Source organism: Amyelois transitella, chromosome 12 (assembly GCF_032362555.1).
Source record: "Amyelois transitella isolate CPQ chromosome 12, ilAmyTran1.1, whole genome shotgun sequence".
In the NCBI taxonomy this organism is placed as follows: domain Eukaryota; kingdom Metazoa; phylum Arthropoda; class Insecta; order Lepidoptera; family Pyralidae; genus Amyelois; species Amyelois transitella.
Genome location: NC_083515.1, coordinates 4,330,624 through 4,352,419, shown reverse-complemented (window position 1 = coordinate 4,352,419; position 21,796 = coordinate 4,330,624). Strand labels below are relative to the sequence as shown.

General features: G+C 36.5%; 2 protein-coding genes across 4 annotated transcripts; one reads left to right on the top strand and one right to left on the bottom strand.

Annotated features, from left to right (window-relative positions):
• Positions 1 to 270: 270 nt before the first annotated feature.
• Positions 271 to 7,459, top strand: LOC106142662 (uncharacterized). Its single transcript, XM_013344511.2, has 6 exons — positions 271 to 685; positions 2,599 to 2,695; positions 3,684 to 3,995; positions 4,710 to 4,899; positions 6,066 to 6,210; positions 6,591 to 7,459. The coding sequence occupies exons 1-6, from the start codon at positions 537 to 539 to the stop codon at positions 6,691 to 6,693; spliced, it is 996 nt and encodes a 331-aa protein (XP_013199965.1). The 5' UTR covers positions 271 to 536; the 3' UTR covers positions 6,694 to 7,459.
• Positions 7,460 to 8,489: 1,030 nt separating this feature from the next.
• Positions 8,490 to 19,292, bottom strand: LOC106142236 (protein asunder). 3 transcript variants are annotated; one of them, XM_013343940.2, is made up of 13 exons: positions 18,789 to 19,292; positions 17,850 to 17,924; positions 17,097 to 17,239; positions 16,555 to 16,704; positions 13,032 to 13,122; positions 12,821 to 12,949; positions 12,388 to 12,498; positions 11,860 to 12,020; positions 11,292 to 11,432; positions 10,846 to 10,996; positions 10,312 to 10,454; positions 9,657 to 9,808; positions 8,490 to 8,759 (listed from the first exon to the last, which is right to left on the bottom strand). In XM_013343940.2, the coding sequence occupies exons 1-13, from the start codon at positions 19,002 to 19,004 to the stop codon at positions 8,566 to 8,568; spliced, it is 1,857 nt and encodes a 618-aa protein (XP_013199394.2). In that variant the 5' UTR covers positions 19,005 to 19,292; the 3' UTR covers positions 8,490 to 8,565. The 3 variants fall into 3 exon arrangements, with proteins under 3 accessions (XP_013199394.2, XP_013199385.2, XP_060802992.1); XM_013343931.2 differs by having other exon boundaries at positions 8,490 to 8,795; positions 18,789 to 19,290; XM_060947009.1 differs by lacking the exon at positions 18,789 to 19,292 and adding an exon at positions 18,046 to 18,173 and having other exon boundaries at positions 8,490 to 8,795.
• Positions 19,293 to 21,796: the final 2,504 nt, after the last annotated feature.

Genomic DNA, 21,796 nt, shown 5'->3' with positions numbered 1-21,796 from the left:
CACGGTTTAAGGAAATTGATAGTGCTCCGAGGTCGACGTGACTAACATTCAAGTGATTTCTTAACTAATAATGTGCTGAATTGGTTTTCTATTTAATCATATCCTATAAATGTGCAGTGATTTCCCACAAAATGGAATTTCTTTTTTTCCATCCTGTTATTCCCTGTGGGTGGAGGCCAGACAAATGTCCGATGCCGCGACTCGTTCGCCCGATATAACCTTGCAACAGCGAATGAGTAAGTATATTTTTTGTTTCATTCGCGAGCATATCTACATCAAAAGGTTATCAAAAATAGGCAGAGTAAGGAGTGAATTCAGCATTTATTTGCATGCAGGAAGATAAAATTAAAATCTATTTAAAATCTGATAGAAAATAGCTTTTTCTAAATAACAATATTGAACGTCATTAGAGGTTCACTCGACAAGATGGCGTCGGGTGGGGAGAGGGCGCCCAGTTGGCCAGGTGCTGCCGCCGCGTCGAGTTCGGCGCTATAGCTAACTAAATAACACAGTGTTGTACATTTAGAACGTTCACAATGGCTACCGCGAAAGACACGTCTACTTTCTTTCTGGAGGCAGATGCAAAAGATTTTGACAGTGTTTTGAAGTTATACCCACAAGCGTTAAAACTAAAGGCAGAACAGAAAACAAAGAAACCTGAGGAATTGATAAAATTGGACAATTGGTAAGTACAAACGTCTTTCAAAGGAGAAAATGCGGCCGTGGCGTGTCAATGAACTTGTATTGTGTGTGTATCCGTGCAAACTGATTTGATAGCTACCTCCCTCGAGGCTGCATCTCTAGTCCGCGGACTGCTCATTAAAATCACTGTGTCACGTGGGATCGATGTCAAATTGACACGATCGTTTTCCTGAAGCCAGTGTGTGGAAAAATATTACCGCGCTTAGGCGTTATAAAATGGTGGCTTGTCCGTGTTGCGTTCACAACTCGTTTTATTGCATTTATTTTAACATTGGACTAATTTAGCCAATAATTGTCCATATTATACATTTAATTAAGATGACTGATAGCGTGTATGCAATTCTTAATGTTTTCAATTATATGATTAAACAAAGCTTTGTTAAATACCACTCACATCCGCTCAAAATGGTGACTTGCTCTTTGGCTAATTTTATAGTTTATTTCTTTACTTCTAAAACCATCAAATATTTAATAAAATTTTCAAAACTATCAATACAAGGGAGCTAGTTAAAATGTAATAATATTTGTTGATACTAACTTAATATAAAGTCCTATAATTAAATGTACCTAGTATGTAAGCCTACACAATTCGTTGACAATTTATGCATCCGACAGCATCCACAAACTAAATATTTTTGATTGTTGAAATTACCAAGTTACACGAAACATATTTCTTTAGTTAATTATTTAATCATTTTCAGATCGACTTGATCAAAAAATTTCAAGGTCCTGAAACTTTACTCATTTATAGTAAGTTGCACATAACGTGCGTGTTGTATTTCATGTGAAGTTCAGTACAACAAATAAAAATAGGTACCTATTTATTTAAAAATACCTAAGTATATCTAACTTCTTATATAACAAACATATATATTATTCCTTAATAATAATTTATCAGCAGTCAATAACAAACAGGTAAAATTAAAAAAAAAAAATTTTTGAAATTTAAGAAATATTAAACTAAAGATAAAAGATTCTTAGGTAGGTACGATAAAATTTAAGAAAGTGGCGCCAAAAAGGTACTAACAAAAATAATTCGGATTTTAGTTAATGTGGTGCAATAATAAATTCCTTAAACAATAGATAGACAGCTTAAGTTCTATAGTTGTTTTTACTTGATCTGGAAATTAGTCGTCCAGACCACCTTGATTAAAAAATTTTTTCAATCTCAATATATAATAAAACAAAGAATATTATAAAAGAATAGAATAAAATAAAGAATATTTTAATTTTATTTCCAACAAATCTATGTAGGTATCTAGGAAATTTACTAAAAATAAGTACCTATCTACCTGTACCATTCGGTCCTTTCATGAGAAATATCAACAATGGATGGGAAAACATTGAAATTGCGCGCTGAAATAAACAATCGACATTTAACTTTTAGATTACTTGCGTACATTGACGTGCAGACATTTTTCATAGAGTAGATGGGTAAATACGCGATTGATTATTTAAACTTTGGCTCTGCCTGTAATCCATTTCTCTTATACTTACTCCGCCCCTGGGCTTCGCTCCAGCGAGAATTTTGGACATATTAAGTACTTTTAATATGTTATACCTACCAGGGTTTATTCTACCAGTGTTACCAAATTCCGTCAAAGTTCATAAAAATTTTTGTTTAGCAGATTTTGGTGAAAAAGTCGCATTCTTACAAACTTTCGTATTTTAATTCCTATTCTATTAACATAAAAAACTATTATAATAGGTATCTAAGCACTAATATTTTACAACTACGGAGAAAAAATTGACTTAGGTGCCATCTAGTAGCAGTACACGTCAAAACTGAATATGTATCTAGATTTTTTAATGGTATATTAATAAGTCATAAAACTGAATGATATCGACAAACAAAAAAAAAATTTCGTTATCAATTTCCACTATCTTTATTTTCAGGTACCAAAATGAGTTACCCAAAAAGATAAAATCCCGCGGGAAGGATGCGCATATGATACACGAAGAGCTGGTTCAGCTGATGAAATGGAAACAAGCGGTAAGTTTATAAAACCAGAATAAAATATTTCAAACATGATGATTCAATATATTTTATCTTTGTGATATTTTCAAACAGATTTTCTGCACAACAAGATTTTTATTCATATCCATACTGAAACCACAGAATTACTAATAGGTTGTTCTAAAGTACTTTACCTTAAAGAAAAGCGCCAAATATGTATGTACCTTAACTATACGCATGTAAATTTATATTATTACCGATAAAGTAACTTTTTTAAAAAGTTTAGACGTCGAATTTGTTATATAATGAAAAAAATTGACAAGCTGTCTTTGATCCAACAGCAGTTTGGAGAGAGGAATTTTATAACTTTTTTATTATGACGTGAGCTTGTGTAAAAATTTTAAGACCACGTGTTCAATAATAGTTTTGTAGCGGGTAATGTTTAGTTTTTTCTTGTAAAGAACTAAGAATTTCCTATAAAAATATGATTCAACTACATCCTAAAGTTTATACGTAACAGTATTATCTGAACATGATAGTATGCCTGAAATATATCAATATTGCCATAAATGTGTGTTAGCGCTTCTCAGCTATGCCCAAGTAATAACTTCAACGGCAAACACGTATCATTTCGTTTATGAGAATATGTTCAATGTCACGTTGCGCAGACCTCACTGAAATAACATTCCCAGAATCAAATGCTGATTCATTCTGCTATTATATTCCATACAAATCATATTGCTTTCATTATAGAATCATACTCAAAATGACACTTGGCAAAATGAGAATTCATTCATTCATCCATGGGTCATTCTAAACAAACTGCCGGGAACCACACGGCACATTTGTATTGAAGATATATATATATATGTATTTTATCTTCAATACAAAAGTGCCTTGTGGTTCCCGGCATGTATATACATATATGATGCAGCACCATATCAAAAACCGTTTAGTCACGCGAGAGAAATTGTGGAATCAGCTAGTTTAATGAAAGGTACAATTACTCATTTTTTTGTTACAGAGAGGGAAGTTTTATCCACAATTATCGTATCTCATAAAAGTGAATACACCTAGAGCGGTCATGCAAGAGACGAAGAAGGCTTTCCGCAAACTGCCTAACATAGAGTCAGCCATGACCGCTCTCAGTAACCTGAAGGGTGTCGGGACAGCGACGGCGTCCGCGCTGCTGGCTGCGGCGAGCCCTGAAATAGCACCTTTCATGGCCGACGAATGTTTACAAGCCATCCCAGAAATGGAAGGAATCGACTATACTGCCAAGGAATACCTCAATTTTGTAAATCATATAAAGACCGTCTGTGATAGGTTAAATAAGGTTAGTGTCCAGATGTTATTGGAAAAATTAAAATATATTGGTAATTTGAATCGAAGTAAATAGTGGTTTAGATTAAGTACAGCTTTATGAGGACTCACAAATGACCTGTCATAAAAAATACAGGTCCAATTATTGTCCGCATAATTATCATAATAGCTTTTTGCGTTTTTATACACGAATTTCATAAAGCTAAAATTTACACGTTAACAATTTAAACATATGTATATGGTTGCTGTCGTTGTTAGCTGTTATTATATTTTATTTCAGTCTATAACTACTTGTACTGCGGTAAAATCACGCAATAAACCCAGTATATGTTGACCCTAAGTAAACGTTGATTTATTAGTATGTTGTGATATCGGAATATTTACAGTCATTGCCTTTAGTTGATAAAACCAATTTGTTTTGACTCGTTATTGAATTTCGAGAAAAATCCTGCGAATAATCCTTAAAATTATTTAGATTAATATTTTTTTTGGATTTCTGTTCTTTAGATTTTTTTATTTAGATTTCTGTTTTGGTTATCCTATATTCTTCTGCCTCCTGTCGTTAGTCCCGGTAACAGCCTCACCCTTCTGGAGAAGAGCTCGGGGTGAATCAGATTTTTACACAAAGCGACTCTGATCTGACCTCCGCAACCTTTGTTAGGAAACCTAACTTGGATTGGATTAAGGTTACACATACTATAAAAATATTCATTAAAACTTATTACAGGAACAAAACGGCTGTGGCAAGAAATGGTCACCACATATGGTAGAGCTGGCATTATGGACACACAATATAGTATCAGATTTACAACCAGAACTGCTTGGGAAGAAACCTAGCCTCACCGCACCCCCCACCAATGGCGGCTCTCCCCTCCCCAGCGACGAAAGCAATTTGGAACCACCCACAAACGGAAATGGTAAGTGTACAAAAGGGTTAATTTTAAAAATTAAAATTTTATATTTTTGAACTTAATTTTACATGCTGCGTTTGGATTTCGAAAACCAGATACAAACAGTTTAGAAAGCGCTGAGGGAAAAAGCTTTAAAAATAGCGTTCCAGTCATTTGTATGAACATTGCTGACGTTGTATGGACAACGAAGTGAACTTATACATATATTGATTATGAAGCAAATAAAATATTGAAATACATAGTTCAATTAAAACAAAATAATGTTTGAAATAAGAATTTATTTTAATTTTATTAAATAAGATGAAGTTTTTGCCGGGATATAATACATTCGCGAATTATATAAGGACAAAACCGCATGTGAATGTTAGTAAACAATAAAAGACAAAAGCATAGCATACCGGTACATGTTATGTAAATAACGACCGAGGTTATTTTGGACTCGTTAAAAATAGCGATACTACAATCCTATTAATAACTCTCGTGAAAATTATGCATGTAGGTAGGTAGTCAGTTTATTTTTAAATCTGGGTTTATTGAATTTCTATTGCCCTAGCTTCGGGTCACACATTTGATTGAGCGTTGTGTTTGGTAATTTTACAGCTAAATATAGCATTGGGCAGGAAAATTGAGCAAATAAATAAAAAATGATGCAACGTAATAGGGAGTTAAATGCACGTAAAATATTTGACCGAAGGCCAAATAACACAAACAGTTAGATGGACAAATTCAGAAAAATTATATATAAGGTTTAAGCATGTAAATAAAAAAATATGAAAGTTAATTAAATTCAAACTCAATATTTCTTTAAATTAGTCTACTATCATGTTTTGTTAATGAAAATCGCGGCTCTGCTAAGCAAAGATTGGACAAATTCTCGCTCTAATTAAAGGCTAATGAACACCCAATCAATATCCAACTTTATAGACTGTATTACTTTCATATAAACGCTATTATAACCTGAAAAATCATCTCAAGTTAATATCACCTGCTTGTTACAGGCGTTAAAACAACATGTTTAATATTTGATGCACAAAACTACCCAGATAAAACTTATTATAACCACATTTACGGAATAAATTATAGGTCTTTTATTTTATTCTTCAACAAGAAGAATAAGTTAAAGACTAGTTTAAAAATGATCCCAAATTCTACAACTTCGTTATTTGTTCCAGGCAAGCTAGGCCCAGACTCAGTGAATGAAGACACGACGACGTCCTGTACAGAAGACTCAATGGACGCGAAAGCAGCGTCCCCCGCCACCCCCGCCTCACCCTCAGACAACTCAGACTCCGCCTTCAGCACGCCGCGCGCCAAAAGGTAAACAAAATATATTTACCTACTTTTAAAAATAAAGGTTCTTGTCAAACTTAGAGGAGGTAGGTATATACTTAATTATAAATAGTTTGATAATGGTCCGCCTGACTCTACTTGCTGAATATTTCGTTGCTTGCTTCTCACATCCATGTACAACTTGCAACAGTTGTAATCTTTGCCTGTGTGTCGGTTTTTGTAGGCTACCTTGTTTGATCGAGAGAAGAGTCTTTTTCATGGAGAAAACGCCTTTTTTAATTAGGTTTGCGACAACCTTATATACTTTTCGATCAGAAATCTATGTGAAGCCCTGGCAACATTTGGAGATAGAATACAATTTGCTGTAAAGAGTGGCAATCAAATAAAGCTGTTGAATTCTATTTCAGACCAATAGAAGAAGCGAGTTCCGCAGAAGAGAACTCACTTGGCGACTCGTCTGACGCGACAGTGGCGCCGCTCGCGAAGAAACTGCGGGAAGCCACGCACTGACATCCCGACCCACCTACCATCCCTCGTGCGTCTATAAATAGCTTTCTAGACTAAAATATTGTACCTAGGTAATTTATTTTCAATTCCGATTAATTTTAACTTAGCATTAAGTTTAAGAGTACCGGACGATTTTGTAAGTTTTATAGGGTATTAATATTTTGGATGCGTTTGGATGGTGTTTGAATTTAGGGCGCGCTCTAGGAGAGTATGAGATTGTACAATATTTCAATGTGAGTGGCCCGCGAAGGGCCTAGTGTTAGTTTTTGTTTGTAATATTTTTTTTTATGTTTGAACGGTCGCATCCCGCGAGACATTCCAATAATTTGTAAAGTTGGCGGCGAGGGTCGCCGCAATGAGATCCGGACCAGATGCCTTGACGAGGCGGCAGGCTGCGTCTTAATTAGTCATCGATTAAACTTTTGAAGCTCAACTACAGAATAGAGATCGTCTTGAATTTAAGTCATTGAAGAATTTAATCGTAGACATGCGATAAATTTCGATATTGTGTTTGTATTTGTTTTTTTATTTTTCATAGATTTCGTATTATACGACTATGTTCTTCAAACTAATATTTCCCACCCCGATATTCGGTCTCGATGGCGTCTTAAGAGGCAGCCGCGGCCACACTCACACCATTGCCTTATGACACAGTCTGCGCGCAGAGTATATGCAACAAGATAATACAAAGGTCGTGTTACCCGGGCGCCGGGCACACGGGCCCACAATGTAGTTTTTATTGAACAAATATAAGATATTAATTTTATAATGTAGCATTTTTATTTTTAACCCCGTTTTTTTAATACCTATAATTTGGTGAATTATTTGCCTGCCTGAAAGTATATAATGAACATAGAAACATACCTAAGGTACTGCCATGGAAATATGATGCAAACTAATGGAAAAGTAACCTATAAGTTTTCCGTATCATTCCATCTCCTAGTAATAACAATAAGAGATGAAAAGGACGGAAATAATCTGTCTCTTCCTAAATTACCAAATTTGAGACAAATGGCGAGAAAAGGTTGTATGACGCAATTTTTTCATTGATTTTTTTTTGTTATATATCCGTGATAATGAATGAAGCTACACTGGAGGGCAATGATTATTAATTTCAAGAACAAAAACTAGAATCTACGTTGCCGCATCTTTGCCCGCTGCCACTCAGAGGCAATCTGCGAGAGACATTTATCGACCACGACGTTTTGAGCGTGAGACCCGCTCGAACCGGCGCACGTAATCAACAAAATTCTCATCAGATAAATTAAACATCAGATAAAAAAGGTTAGGTAGTTACTGAATACTTATTCAATACTTACTTTGGTATCATAATCTTCATTTGCTTAATGCTTAAATGAATGAAGGGTTCAAATAAAGTATATTCCATGCCACTAGCTCCAGAAGATTAAAGCGGACAGGACAGGACAAAATAAGAAATTTAAATAACTAAATTATATTTCTGTTGTTACTGTTAGAAATATTGAAAATAAAAGTTGATTTGGTTTTTATTTCCAAAATGAAAGGCATATTGTGATACATACATACCGGAGGGGTAGGCAGAAACAACAACTTCCCACTTGCCACTATCTCTGCGTACTTCTTTCACTTCATCCACATTCACTTCTGGTATTCTTGACCTGACCTTTCGCCAGGAGATCCTTATGTTCTTATTGCGAAAAAAGTATAAAAATTATATGATGATGAAAGTTATCGGACAGATATCAAAACGGCCGTTTTGCAAATGACTTATGATTTTGAATCTAATCTATTCATCCACCACCCAAATAAAAAATCAATGGTTCAAAAATTCATTTATAATTCAATAATCAGCCTTAAATCTAACTTAAAAAAGGAACTCGCCGACATCCTTACAAACTAGTGTTGTGTCTCGACGTCTTGCTGTAACTGTGGGTATAACGTTGCGGGTCGAGTGCCGGCCGCCATGCGACCAGCGAAGTCTGGCCTCCGTGGTGGTCTCGGTGGCCCTAGAAGTGCGTCCAACACATTTCTGGGCGCCCACACGTCGCTGCTAGCGCCGTTGCCGGCCCCGACCGGCGAAAGCGGGGAATCTGTGGTTGCACGAATCACAGTTGCACGAGATTCACCTAGGAGGTTATTAGTGATTAATCGACACGATCACAACACTAGACACTTAATCTGTATATTTCAGTATGTATTCAGGGTTTAAAATAAGAGAAAGCCGTTATAAAAATGGAACTGTTTTCAAATAAAATTGCAAGAATGTCTTTTTTGTCAGTTCCGATGTCTTTATAACATTTTATAATATCAAGAACATACTGAAATACCATACTACTATATCTACTCGAAACACCTTAGTGATTAATAGAACAAATAACAAAAATCTACGCATGCCATCACGAGTCACATAATGTACTTGCACAAAAAATCATGCACGGAAAAATCTCTAACCAAGGATTATTTTAAGATTAGAAAAACATTGTTCCATATCCACGTGCTTCATATAAAGAAACCTAACATGAACAAAACCACTCCGTCTATTACATGCTTTTTATATGCATTTGGTGAGCAACCAATGACTCTTTTTCTGAGTTATGTACATTAGTTTGAGTGCTAACCGATGCTTTAGTGAAGGAAAACATCATGAGGAAACCTGCACATTCAGGCAACTGAAAACCATGATCCAATACGGGTTAGGTGTAAAAACCTGTAAGTGTAAAAACTCAACCAATCAAAGGTCTCCTGTCCCGAGATATGAGGATGTAATCAGGACTAACGCCAGGAGTAAGAAGATGACTGGACACTGAAGACATATTGTCGTTAAACCTACTGGCCTGGGTCTAGGAAGAAATTTAGTTCATTTGTATAGGTATGGTGATTTTTACTCCAACCATAAAAGGGGCAGGGCTTGTTATGAATCTCGCATTCCTATACTGTACTGTCCGAAGTGGCTTAAATACCAGTAGGTCCTTGAAAAACAAACTCACCATCGGTATTGTGGTTGTTATGCGCTCTGCAGTCCAACAACACGCGCAGTAGCGTGCGATGCGCGGGCGACGCTGAATGAGCGCGCACTAACGCTTCTAATTCACCCCACACTTGGCGCCATTGCTCTTCCCGCCGAGAACTTGATTTACCCCTGAACACAAACAAGTCTTTAAATATATCTCTTAATTTTTCGGTAAGTAAATCTTGCATCTATATTTTGAATCAGTTTAACTCAAAATACCAATCTGAAATTTTTCGTAAACGATTAGAATAAAATGTATGACGGCAGATATCCGAAGATGGCGGACATGCACTTCATATAATCTCTTAACGTCAGAGTATTAAATGAAAAGGTTTGTGTAGCAGATGGTCAAAACTTTTTTGATAAAAATTAATTCACGTCAGTCGCCGACAGTTAAGATCAACTATAATCATATTTGGCTTATAGCTACAAGATTTTGGTGGAATACTGGACTTAAAATTTTTAAAATGCTATAAGAGTTGCTGTTAACTTTTTGTTAGATAAAGAATTAACTTCAAGAACAACCTAGCACATACTTTATATTGGACAAGAGTTGCGACGAAGGAAACTCGTGTCGCCAAGATGTGAAAGGTAAACTTTACTTAAACCCCTATATAGGTGTCGCCACATACCTCATGTTTGACGAGAGCTGCGACGAAGGAAACTCGTGTCGCGACTCCATGCCAAGAAGTGAGAGGAGAACGTTTCGACACGTGTCCACTTCGTCATCCGTCAGAGATTCTTGTACGACCAGCCGGGTTAGGGGTTCCATTACCTGGAAACGTAAACATAAACCATCACTACATAGTATAAAACAAAGTCGCTATTTTAGTCTGTTTGTCTGTATGCTTAAATCTTTAAAATTACGCAACGGATTTTGATGCGGTTTTTTGTAACAGGTAGAGTGATTCAAGAGGAAGGTTTTTATGTATAATAACATTTATAATTTTGCACCTGTGCGAAGCCGGGGCGGGTCGCTAGTATGAATAAAAGCAAGAATAACTCTGTTAGATTTAACAGAACTTTTCACTCTAAAATCGTGATCATAAAAAGACGAAAAGTTAGGACAATTATGGTCGTAGAATCTATCCAGATAAAAAAACATTTTATACGTCTGTTTTCAAATTAAGTATTTAGAATACAAAAGATATAAAAAGTTAACTCACAGAACCCAAGTTGAATATCAAAGTGGACGAAATAGTAAGTGGCCAGTACGTCGTATGTCTTTGTAGGCGTGCACGCGCACGTGCGTTTGCGCCCGCGCCTCGCAACGGATGCAACTTGTTTTGTTGCATCAATGCACCGAATTCTTTTATTCTGTAAATAAGGTAAATTTTCAAAAGATGAAATAGTGCTCTTTATGGATAACAAGCTTCATCTGCGGGTTCGGTGGCGTGTTTTTATGTGTCAACTATATATATGTAAGGTTTAATAAAAGTTAGTTGGTGAGTTTTCACGTGAAAGAGTAACAATACAAACACACGATATGATTTTACGTGCATCGGAAACAAACCCATGACAATAATTTCTAAAGCATATTTAATTCGGGACTTTACGTTCGTGGTCCTTCGAGCCGGATCGACGTAAGAAAGAGAAACAGTATATGACGTACCTGTAATCTGTGACGCGCCCCCCCGCGCCCTCGGACAGGGCGGGCGGGTCGTCGTAGGGCGTGCGCCCGCCCAGCGCCCCGATCCATAACTCTCCGCCCTGTGCTGCTAGCACGTGGGAGGCTGATCTGCCACCGCCTTTCCTTTAAATAAGTTTACGTTATGATTGGTAAATATGATAGATATTTCCTAAAAAGATTTGACGATATGGCTGGTGCCTTATGGTAAACAAAACATCAATTCCATAGAATTGGAAATAATATAAAAAATGTGTCGTCGCAATTATGATATCGAATGATAGAATTGAGATTCAAATTATGACAGGTTGCTAGCCCATCGCCTAAAAGAAGAATCCTAACTTTATAAGCCTATCCCTTAGTCACTTCTTACGACATCCATGGGAATGAGTTGGAGTGATCCTATTCTTTTTTTATTGGTGCCGGCACCATGTTTATAGACAACTTCCAAATTATTTTCAGTACATACAATCAGAAAAATTACCGTTTTTCTCAGCGGCCAGTAAGTAAAAATGGTTTCAAAACTTAAACAAGTATCAATTATTTTAGGTACCTAGGCATCTCAAGAGTGACGGAGCGTCCGTTGAGAAGAAAGTTGACGAGACAGGCGGATGGTCTCGAAGCCACATCGGCGGGGGTGACCCTCCACAGCGGCCCACTGCAGCTCCCCGCCCCTCCTTCTGCCCCCCGCGGTGTCCACCAGCGCAGTACCACCTACCAAAATTTATTATCCTACTATTATTATAAATGCGAAAGGTTGTGAGTATGTCCAGATGTCAGTATGGATGTTTGTTACTCTTTCACGCAAAAACTACTGAACCGATTACGATGAAATTTGGTATGTAGGTAGCTGAAGACCCAGAATAACATATAGGCTACTTTTTATCCCAGAGTTCCCGGGGGATTGATTCCACGTGGACGAAGTCGCGGGCGGTATATAACATAAGTATATAACATAATATTATATTTATGTAGTCTAGGGGTTCGCTAAAAGAGTTTACGGGCTAAAGGAATTAACGGGATTTACATATACGTGGAGCAGGCTTCATGTAGTATATTTATAAACTATATACTTGCTTACCGATTCGGCGGCCTCGGCAGCAGTTTGTGCAGCTCTCAGACCAGCGTGTGCTTCCGCAGAATGAATAATTTCAACATCGTAATTTGCGCTCGAACTCGCGTTTTGTTCCTCCTGTAATAAGGATTTTTATTTGAGTTAGTTAGGTAATCAAGTCATGCAGTATTGCCATTGGTGAAAAATTTTACAGATCTGACAGGAACTCGAAACCAACTTACACATTTTTATTTATTGAAATTTGTATTAACTTTTTATTAAAATTTTAAGGGTTTTATACCATACGAGAACATGCGTGTTTCCACAAATCTACTTAGATAGAAATTTAATTGATTCAATGTTGAAGGTCGAAGAATCTATCAAACATGAAAAGACATAACAGTGAGTAACAAATCATAGGTATTGTTTTATTATTAAATTAAGAACTAAGTGAAATTACTTTCATGGGAATGCCAGTGACAGTTGTGGTAGCAAGTCTATAATGCGGTAACACCAATTTGCCGAGCATGTTCGCCAACTCGCTGGCGCGCGTTGCCCATACTTCCACACCCATTAAGCCACCCCCCATCTGTGATTACAAACATAAAAAAATATTAACTAATTAATTAAATATAAATCACGTAATATTGATCAACATATTATGTTATTACCTCAGTAAGTGCTTGATTATTGACCATTGACTCCACGTTATCCGGAGTAATATTTATTATAACTAGATGACAATAATGTACTAACAAAGGCCTGTGAAATAAAACAAAATTTTAGTGTCATATCCATGATTAAACTTAGATTTCAGAAATTTAACAGTAGAAGAATCCCAAGAATCATATAAAATATCTAGGATGTAAAAAATAGCGAGCTAAAACTAGGGCGAGCCTAGTCTCGAGCGTGCCACTTCCGCCATGGGGTTGGGCGACCCCCAGGTAATGGCTAGCCTTACCCTGGCATGCGGGGCTCTGCTGGGGCGGACAAAATTGTTCCCTTGCGTCTCGTGGGAATCGCATGGATGCAAATTTTTTGAAAGAGCACCTAAATGGCGGCGATGGTGTCCGCACCCCATCACGTCTCGTTCCCGGCGGGAGCGGTATGCGGTCTGCTGAAAGCCGCTTTGCGACGATGAATGTAAGAGGAGGAATGAAGGATAAAATTGAGGAAGTATGTCAGATGATGGGTGAAAGACGGTTGGATGTGTTGTGCGTGAATGAAACGAAGCGGAAAGGATGCGACGCGACGCAGCACGGCCCTTACACGGCGTATTGGTCTGGAATTTCCAGTACCAGCCGAGGCTGTCAAGGGGTCGGTCTAATCCTTTCTGCACGAATGGCTGAGTGTGTGAATGAGTATGAGTGTGTCAGCCCTCGTCTTCTATGGATTAGGCTGAAAGTTGGAATCACTCGGATCTTCGTTTTAGGTGTTTATGCACCGTGGGATGTGGGTTCGAGGGGTACAACATCAGCAAAAAGCGAAAACGAGGAGTTCTGGAATAGTGTAAGAGAAGTATTGAAAGTTACCAAGCCAAATGAGAAGATTATTATGTTAGGTGATTTTAATGGATGGGTGGGTGTAAAGCGTGATGGATATGAAAAGGTGCTTGGTGCGTTTGGTGACGAAAAGGTGAATGATAATGGAAGAAGTGTATTAGAAATTTGTCTAGAGTGGGATCTTTTTGTGTCGAACTCAATGTTTCAACATAAAGAGATCCACACCTATACAAGAGTGGAAGGTATTTTAAAAAGTATGATAGACTTTGTGATTGTAGATGAAAGATTGAAGAACAAAGTGCTGGATACCCGTGCATATCGCGGTGCTGGCATTGACTCGGACCATTTACTGGTGATATCCCGGATAAGGGGTATCTTCAATCGCTGGCGGCACAGGGTAAGGGAGCAAACCAGCGCTTTGGAAAGAGTGAAAGTAGAAAATTTGCAAGATATGGATGTAGGTAAGAAGTATATTAATAGACTGAAGAATGAAATTGAAGATTTAGATGAGAGGAGCAATATTGAAGATGGATGGAAGGAATTTAAAGAAAGAATTGTGAAAGTAGCTGTTGAAGTGTGTGGTGTAAGTAGAAGAAGGAAAGGGAAAAATCACAAAAATGCGTGGATGAGTAAAGATGTGCAAGAACTTGTGCGATTAAAGAAGAAAGCATGGCTGGATTTGTTAGCAGCAAAAGCTAACTTAAGAATGCAAGAGGTTATAGATGAGGATGTGAATGAAGCACGTAAGGAATATAAAAAAATGAAAGATTTGGTTAAGAAAGCTGTGATTAGAAAGAAAGAAGAGTATAAAGAGGATTTTGATAAAAGGCTATCAGAAGACTTTCAGTCAAATCTGAAAGTATTCTGGAAATCCGTAAGGTCAGCCCGAGGAAAAACTATAACCAGAGAGCTTAATCAGATGCCAGGATGGTAGCGTTGTGAAAGGAGAAGAATGTGTGCTAAAGATATGGAAGGACTATTTTGAGAGTTTATTTGAAAAAAAGGAAGAAAATAAGAAAGAGTTCTGCTAAAGCGAAGAAAAAGAGAATGAGATGGAAGGCGAAATTGAAATGTTTGAAATTGTGGAAGCACTTAAGAGTATGAAAGCGGGTAAGGCTGCCGGGTATGATAGAGTGTCGGTCGAGATGCTTAAAGCAGGAAAAGGCGTCGTAGCTAGACAGTTGTACTGCCTTTTCAATTTGTGTTGGAGAAGCGGCCGAGTACCAAAAGATTGGTGTAAGGCTGTTATTGTGCCACTTTACAAAGGAAAAGGGTCACAACTGGACTGCAAAAATTATCGTGGTATAAGCCTGCTTAGCGTCGTCGGCAAATTGTATGCTAAGGTATTGATTAATAGAGTCAGGAATAAAACTGATGACAAAATATGGGATGCTCAAGCGGGATTTCGAAAGGGAATGGGATGTACTGATCAGGTCTTTTCTTTGCGGTGCATAGCCGAAAAGTTTTTGGCCAAGAGTCAAAAAGTCTATTGCACATTCGTGGATTTGGAAAAGGCCTATGACAGAGTTGAGAGGAATGAATTGTGGTCAGCACTTTCTATGCATGGGGTGAGCAGTCTCTTGATACGAGCACTGAAATCCTTATATGAGGATTCGAGTGCTTGTGTCAGGATAAACGGAGCGCACACTGAGTGGTTTAAGATTGAGAAAGGTGTTAGGCAGGGATGTGTTGCGTCACCGTGGCTGTTCAACCTATTTATGGATAGTTGTTTGACAGATTTGAAAGAGTCTGAAAGTGGATTAAGGATGAATGAATTACTCGTCAAATGTCTGCTCTATGCCGACGATCAGGTTATACTGGCGTCATCAGCGGAGGAGTTACAGGAGATGGTAAACTGTATGCATGAAGCTTTAAAAGAGAAAGGAATGAAAGTGAACGTAAGTAAAACTAAAACACTGGTTTTTGAAATGGAGAAAGAAATGACAGCATGTAATATTTTGATTGGAGGAGAAAAAGTTGAGCAAGTGAAAGAGTTTGTATATCTAGGATCAAAGTTTACATCAGATGGCAAGTGTGATAGTGATATTGAAAGGAGAGTGAACGCGGGGAACATGGTGAATGGAGCTTTGCATGCCTTTATGAGCAGTCAGAAACTATCCAAAAAGGCTCGACTGGCTGTGCACAGGGGCGTGTTGGTCCCGACATTAATGTATGGGAGTGAAAGTTGGGTATGGCAAAAGAAGCACGAAAGCAGAATAAATGCAGTGGAAATGAGAGCGTTAAGGAGTATGTTGGGTGTGAAATTGAGTGACCGGATAAGGAACAGCGTGATAAGGGAATGTTGTGATGTGAAAGAAGATGTAGTTACAGGAATAGAAAAGGGTATGTTGAGATGGTTCGGTCATGTGGAGAGGATGAATGAAAACAGGTTGACTAAGCAGATATACAAGGAGAGTGTGGAGGGAAAGGTCGGGGTGGGAAGACCTAGACGAACATATCTTGATCAAATTAAGGACGTCCTGGTGAAGGGTCAGGTCAAAAGTGCCCGAAACCGCCGAGCTTGCATGAAGAGAGTTATGAATGTGGATGAAGCAAAGGAAGTATGCAGGGATCGTGGCAAGTGGAAAGAGGTAGTCTCTGCCTACCCCTCCGGGAAAGAGGCGTGAGTTTATGTATGTATGTATGTATGTAAAAAATATACAATATGAATGAAAACAATTTATTTACTGACTGTGGAGGATTTGAGGTTCCTGGACTAGATGGTGTTGTAGTAATTATTGAAGCTTTCTTATTTTGTTGTAATAAAGCATTCAGAGCTATCTCGGCTAAACTTCTGATGGAATCATCATCTCTTGCACTTGTGATGCATATTACACGGCCACTGAAAATAATAACAAATTAATTTACATCACTATTTAGCCTATACTAAAATCTAAATTATACAAATGTTAACAAAATTTTATTTGACAAGTGACATGATGAAGGGACAATATTAATCGCAGTCCCATTAATCCGCCAATACCAAGATACAGACATATCAAGAGTCTTCAATGAACTTTACATCAACATACTTCTCACAGTTATATGTATCTTATTACTATGTAAAAATACTTATTTGTAAGGAAGTAAAATACTAATTGTAACAGAGGAGAAAGTGCCTATGTGAGATGACTCTCTAACAGCTAGGTTAATTTTAAAGGTAAAAAAGTCTCTTTAGGGTAAGAACAGGGGTTCATCATGATATTTCAGCTTATAAAAAAGACAAATTAATACCGGTTTTGGAAGTGTTCAGAAGCTGGCCTTGATAATTGAGTGGGTGATGGTTCTCCTAAAGCTTCAATAGCGGCACACAGACCAACCACATCTCCTCCAACGCCATGATGTATTTGTCCCACAAGACATAGGCCATTTAGGATCTGCAGATAATATGATAATAATATTCACTTTGTTCTAGATTCTATGAGTGTGATAAATCTTTTTCCACATTGCTGAAACTAACCTTCGAGTCTATTTAAGGCTGTTGGCTCTGTCTACCCCAGAAGGGATAAAGAGCAAAGATTTGTATTTCTTACTCAAAAACTACTAGTTTGTGTCTGATGACATTAGGCACAAGATGAGGCTAGACCTGCAAAAGTAACCTAGGGCTGCAAAAGTTTTAATCAATCATATAACTTAGACGCTGATTACAGATACTAAAAAATTATAATTAATTACATGATTCATTACTGAAGTCGTTAAGTTTGTAATAACACTTTTGTACAAGAATCTTTGATATGTTTCTACAAACAAACACAGCTGTATATTTATTTACACAATGTATAGGTTTAGGTTAGGTATCTCTAGCCAACATTTTGAAGGTCAACTTATAGGAGTATGCTCCCAGTATGAAATATAAGAACAAGCATAATAACATTGTTGATTGAAGTTTTGTACAAGGATCACATGCTTAATATGGATCCAATTAATTATATTTTATAAACACAGCACATTCTAAACATCAATTACATATATGTGTAATTTACTTACATGTGTCAAATTCTGTTGACTTACAGCCCAAGTGTTTAAGATGTGCGCTACTGCATCACTGACCACAAAACGGACCTGTAATATAATAAAGGGGAAAATTAAACATAAGAATCCATACTTCCAGTCCAGACAAATAGACAGCTTCTAGCTTAGAATTTCTTGTTTAGCCCTAGACCTTGTTTAGACCATTTGTTACCATCTACTTGAAGATTTGTATTTTTGTATGTTTGTGAGGAATAAACAATAAACTTCTGAACCGATTTTAAAAATTCTTTAAAGAAAGCTAAATGTAAATTAAATGGTTTATTTTGAACATTATTACTACACAATAATATTATGTAATCTATAAGATTAAAAGTATTATCATGATAATTTAACGGTGATAAATTTTCCCCTTCACAACACATTTCTTAAATGAATTTATAGGTTGTAAAATAATCTGAAATGAAATCGGTAAAATGAAAAATGCGCTCAGAATTGTTTTAAGTTGTAGGTACTGTTGACCATGGCATAGAGCATCCACATCAGTGTTCGAATAGATACATGAACAGTGCCTGTGGAGCCATAGTTCAAATCCCACCCCAGCTATGTACCAATGCCTCTTTTCTGAGTTATGTACATTAGTACTAGTGTTAAAAAATGCACTTACAGTGGATTTTGAAGGGTATCTCCCTTTTTTACTTTTAATTAGTAAAAAAGTATAACTTAAATTTTTACTTTAATTTATTACAGACAAAAATTACTTTTTCTTTTTGGCAATTCTTACAGCAAAAGGAATGAAGAAGAGTTATAGGCAAGACCCAGTATACATACAAAAATACAGAAAATAATGCCTCTTTTTCTGGTGGGTAGAGCAGTATTTTATAATAAAAACTGTGTTGCAATCATCTCATACAATTGTACAAGTTTGTTTAAATATTTAAAAAAATCTTTTCTTACCAATTTTCCTTCAGGAAATAGATCCCACACTATACGACAATATTCAACAGCGGCCTCTACGCTGCAAGTCCACAAGGACTTGCACACCGGTTGTAATGTAACATAACCAGGACCTCGAGTTTTTGAACTGTCGAAGTCTATTGGATGTTCAGAAGACATGCCGAAGTATGGAGAATGATCCAAAACAAATATAGTTTTGTGATTTGTAGGAAACATTTTGTATAAATTTTTTGATAGTCGTTTCTGGGAACTTTCATAGGAGTTTATAGTACTCAGTACTACAAAATGTATCTTTTAATTAACCTCCTTCAGTCATATATATGTCACTGGCATTTGTTATAGTTCTATTGTATAACTTTAATTTTCCAAACAAACTTAAAATTAAATTTTTATCTTACTCATGTTTTTAAAGGAAATGTTTGTTTTGTACAAAAGTTTAGTTGGCCGATCTGTCTGTCTGACACTGACTCTTCGGACTCCTCTTCTTTCTCTCTTCCAGGGCTTGTTAACGTTACTAAATAAACACTAAAAGTAACTATATACAACGTTATTTTCAAAAAGGTACGACTGATACCGTTATAGGCGTGACATAGGTAATGTAATCTTATGACGTTATATAACGGTATTAAATTAAGTTGTATATCTTACCTATCAACGTTAAGAATAGCGATATCAATTAACTTTATAAATATCGTTACCGACTTGTGAAATGAAAATCTGTTCTGTTTTATAAAATATAATTAAAGTTTGTCTGTCGCAACGCAACTGTGCGATATACGATGCGATTAGAAGTGTTCACAACGAATCTATCATTTAATCAAAGAAAACAGTCGTAACGATGCAGTCGATACATTTCACTGTTAACTGATATCATCAATATCGTTATATCAATTTACCGGTAAATACAAAAAAAAATACGTTAAAAAGTCTTAACGTTACCTCTTACCGTTACTTTTACTGGTGATATGATATGAGTACATATAACGGTAACTAAATTTTTAACGATGACCCTGTTAGACTGTTATAACGATAATAATTTTTAAACGGTTATTCAAGCCTGCCCTTTTGTACTTCTATTTTTACAAATTGGCTGTCATCAGAAGTGACAGTGATATTTTCCTATTTTATCAATGTCCTCAGTAAGTTTTAAGTTTATTTTTGGTTCCATACGATTTTGATGAGATTTTTTTAGTTGATATCGATTTTAATCGATTGCACACTTATACACTATTGATACACTTGCTTGGATAATTTCTGAGTGAACCTGTTTTCATTCACTCTGATGTTCTTCCTTTTGATGGTTGTTATTCCGGTTTTTTTTCTCTCACGAAAAGTAACTGGTGCTCGAACTTCGTGACAGAAGTTGCCATGGAACCAGTATAAAAAAGAATAGGACTACTACATCTCTTTTCCAGGGATATCGTAAAAGGCGACTTAGGGTTTGGCTTAAACTTGGTATTCTTCTTTTAGGCGATGAGCTAGCAACCTATCACTATTTCAATCTCAATTCTATCATTCTTTCAGCAGAACGTGGCCAATCAGTTTTTCAAGACTGCTGGTTTTATATACCCTGCAAAGGGTATAGCCGTGATCATATGAATTAATGAATAAAAAGGGAAATCAGCTTAAGCCTTTATATCCTTTGCCCAACCTAACCTATATTGGATCATCCAATATAGGTTAGGCATTTGTAACATAATCCAATTTGGATGATGTTACAAATGCATATGATACATAGGTACATAGATGCACTGCTGCCCATAAAGTAGAAGTATCACCGGCAAAACACGGCATGAAATAACGAATGCTTTGTTTCACTCTCATTCACTCGGTGGTCGCCTTCCTGTTAGTACATTATCAATGCGGAAGCGAACATTTTACCCTAAAAATGCAAAAAAGGTATCATATTTTTAGTAAATATAGCTTTAAACTGAAAAAAGGATGTATTTTTGTTGAGTTTTAAGGCAAGTTAAAAAAAAATGTGTTTTACAATAGCTACTCATTTATTTATGCAATTAACCCTTTGAGTCTCACGAAGAACACAGATAATTTTTATGTTCCAACCAAGTAGAAGCCACAAGGCGCCAGCGCACTATTCGATACCAGTAGAAATTAAGCCGCTATTAGAACATTCGATATCAAGACTGTCTTAGTCTTTAAACGAAATGAGTATTAAGAGTTTAGCTCCTATTAGACTATTCGATATTAAGTCTGTCTTAGTCTTAAAATGAAAAGTGTAATAAGAGTTAGACTGAAATCAGATTATTGATAAAATTCATATTCAAATATTCACAGTTTGTTAGACCATCGCCTTAAAGAAGAATCTCAAGTTTATTAGCGTATCCTTTAGTCGCCTCTTATGACATTCATAGGAAAGATTTGTGCCGGGAAACATTCGGTACCACCACTTAAAATAGAACCACTCCATCTCTTTACAGCTGAACGTGGCCTTTCAGTTTTTCAAAACTAACAAAAGTAAAAGTGCCTGCGAAGGCGAGATTAAGATTAAGATTAAGAGGCTCTTTTTTGATCTGTCTGATTATTTATCGAAAAGAGGGGTAAGTCCCCTTTTACCTTTACTATATTGCAGTTTGAATTGAATGCCTGTGACATATGACATGACATTGCATTTTTTGTAATCGATGCTTCACTACCAGTTCACCACGTGAAAAGGTATCACATCACTAATTGTGAATGTGTTAGTTTCGCATGTTTCATTTAGAAACATTTTTCGTAGTTATCCTTTTCCTATTATTAATTACAAGTTTTTGTAAGACATAATAGAAAAACAGTTTAAATTTCAACATTTTTACAGAAAAATGCATGCTATTGGAACTCATTCTTAAAAAATGGTGCATTCGTCTATCAAACCGGGCCACAGTCACACATCCGAAGCTAGAAATTAAATTATCAGCCACCATTTTGTTTATTTTCGGGAAAATAAATCTGTACTCGGACACGTTAGTGAATTTTCGTACAATTCCGTTGTGCAAAGAAGTATTCCAGTA

Coding starts and splice junctions, on each gene's coding strand:
- LOC106142236 (XM_013343931.2), bottom strand. CDS start 19,004: ATGTTTCCTACAAATCACAAAACTATATTTGTTTTGGATCATTCTCCA. Junction 13,123..16,554: donor GGAACCTCAAATCCTCCACA/GTCAGTAAATAA, acceptor TTTATTTCACAG/GCCTTTGTTAGTACATTATT. Junction 11,433..11,859: donor GTCACTCTTGAGATGCCTAG/GTACCTAAAATA, acceptor ACTTATTTAAAG/GAAAGGCGGTGGCAGATCAG.
- LOC106142662 (XM_013344511.2), top strand. CDS start 537: ATGGCTACCGCGAAAGACACGTCTACTTTCTTTCTGGAGGCAGATGCA. Junction 686..2,598: donor TTGATAAAATTGGACAATTG/GTAAGTACAAAC, acceptor CTTTATTTTCAG/GTACCAAAATGAGTTACCCA. Junction 4,900..6,065: donor ACCACCCACAAACGGAAATG/GTAAGTGTACAA, acceptor TATTTGTTCCAG/GCAAGCTAGGCCCAGACTCA.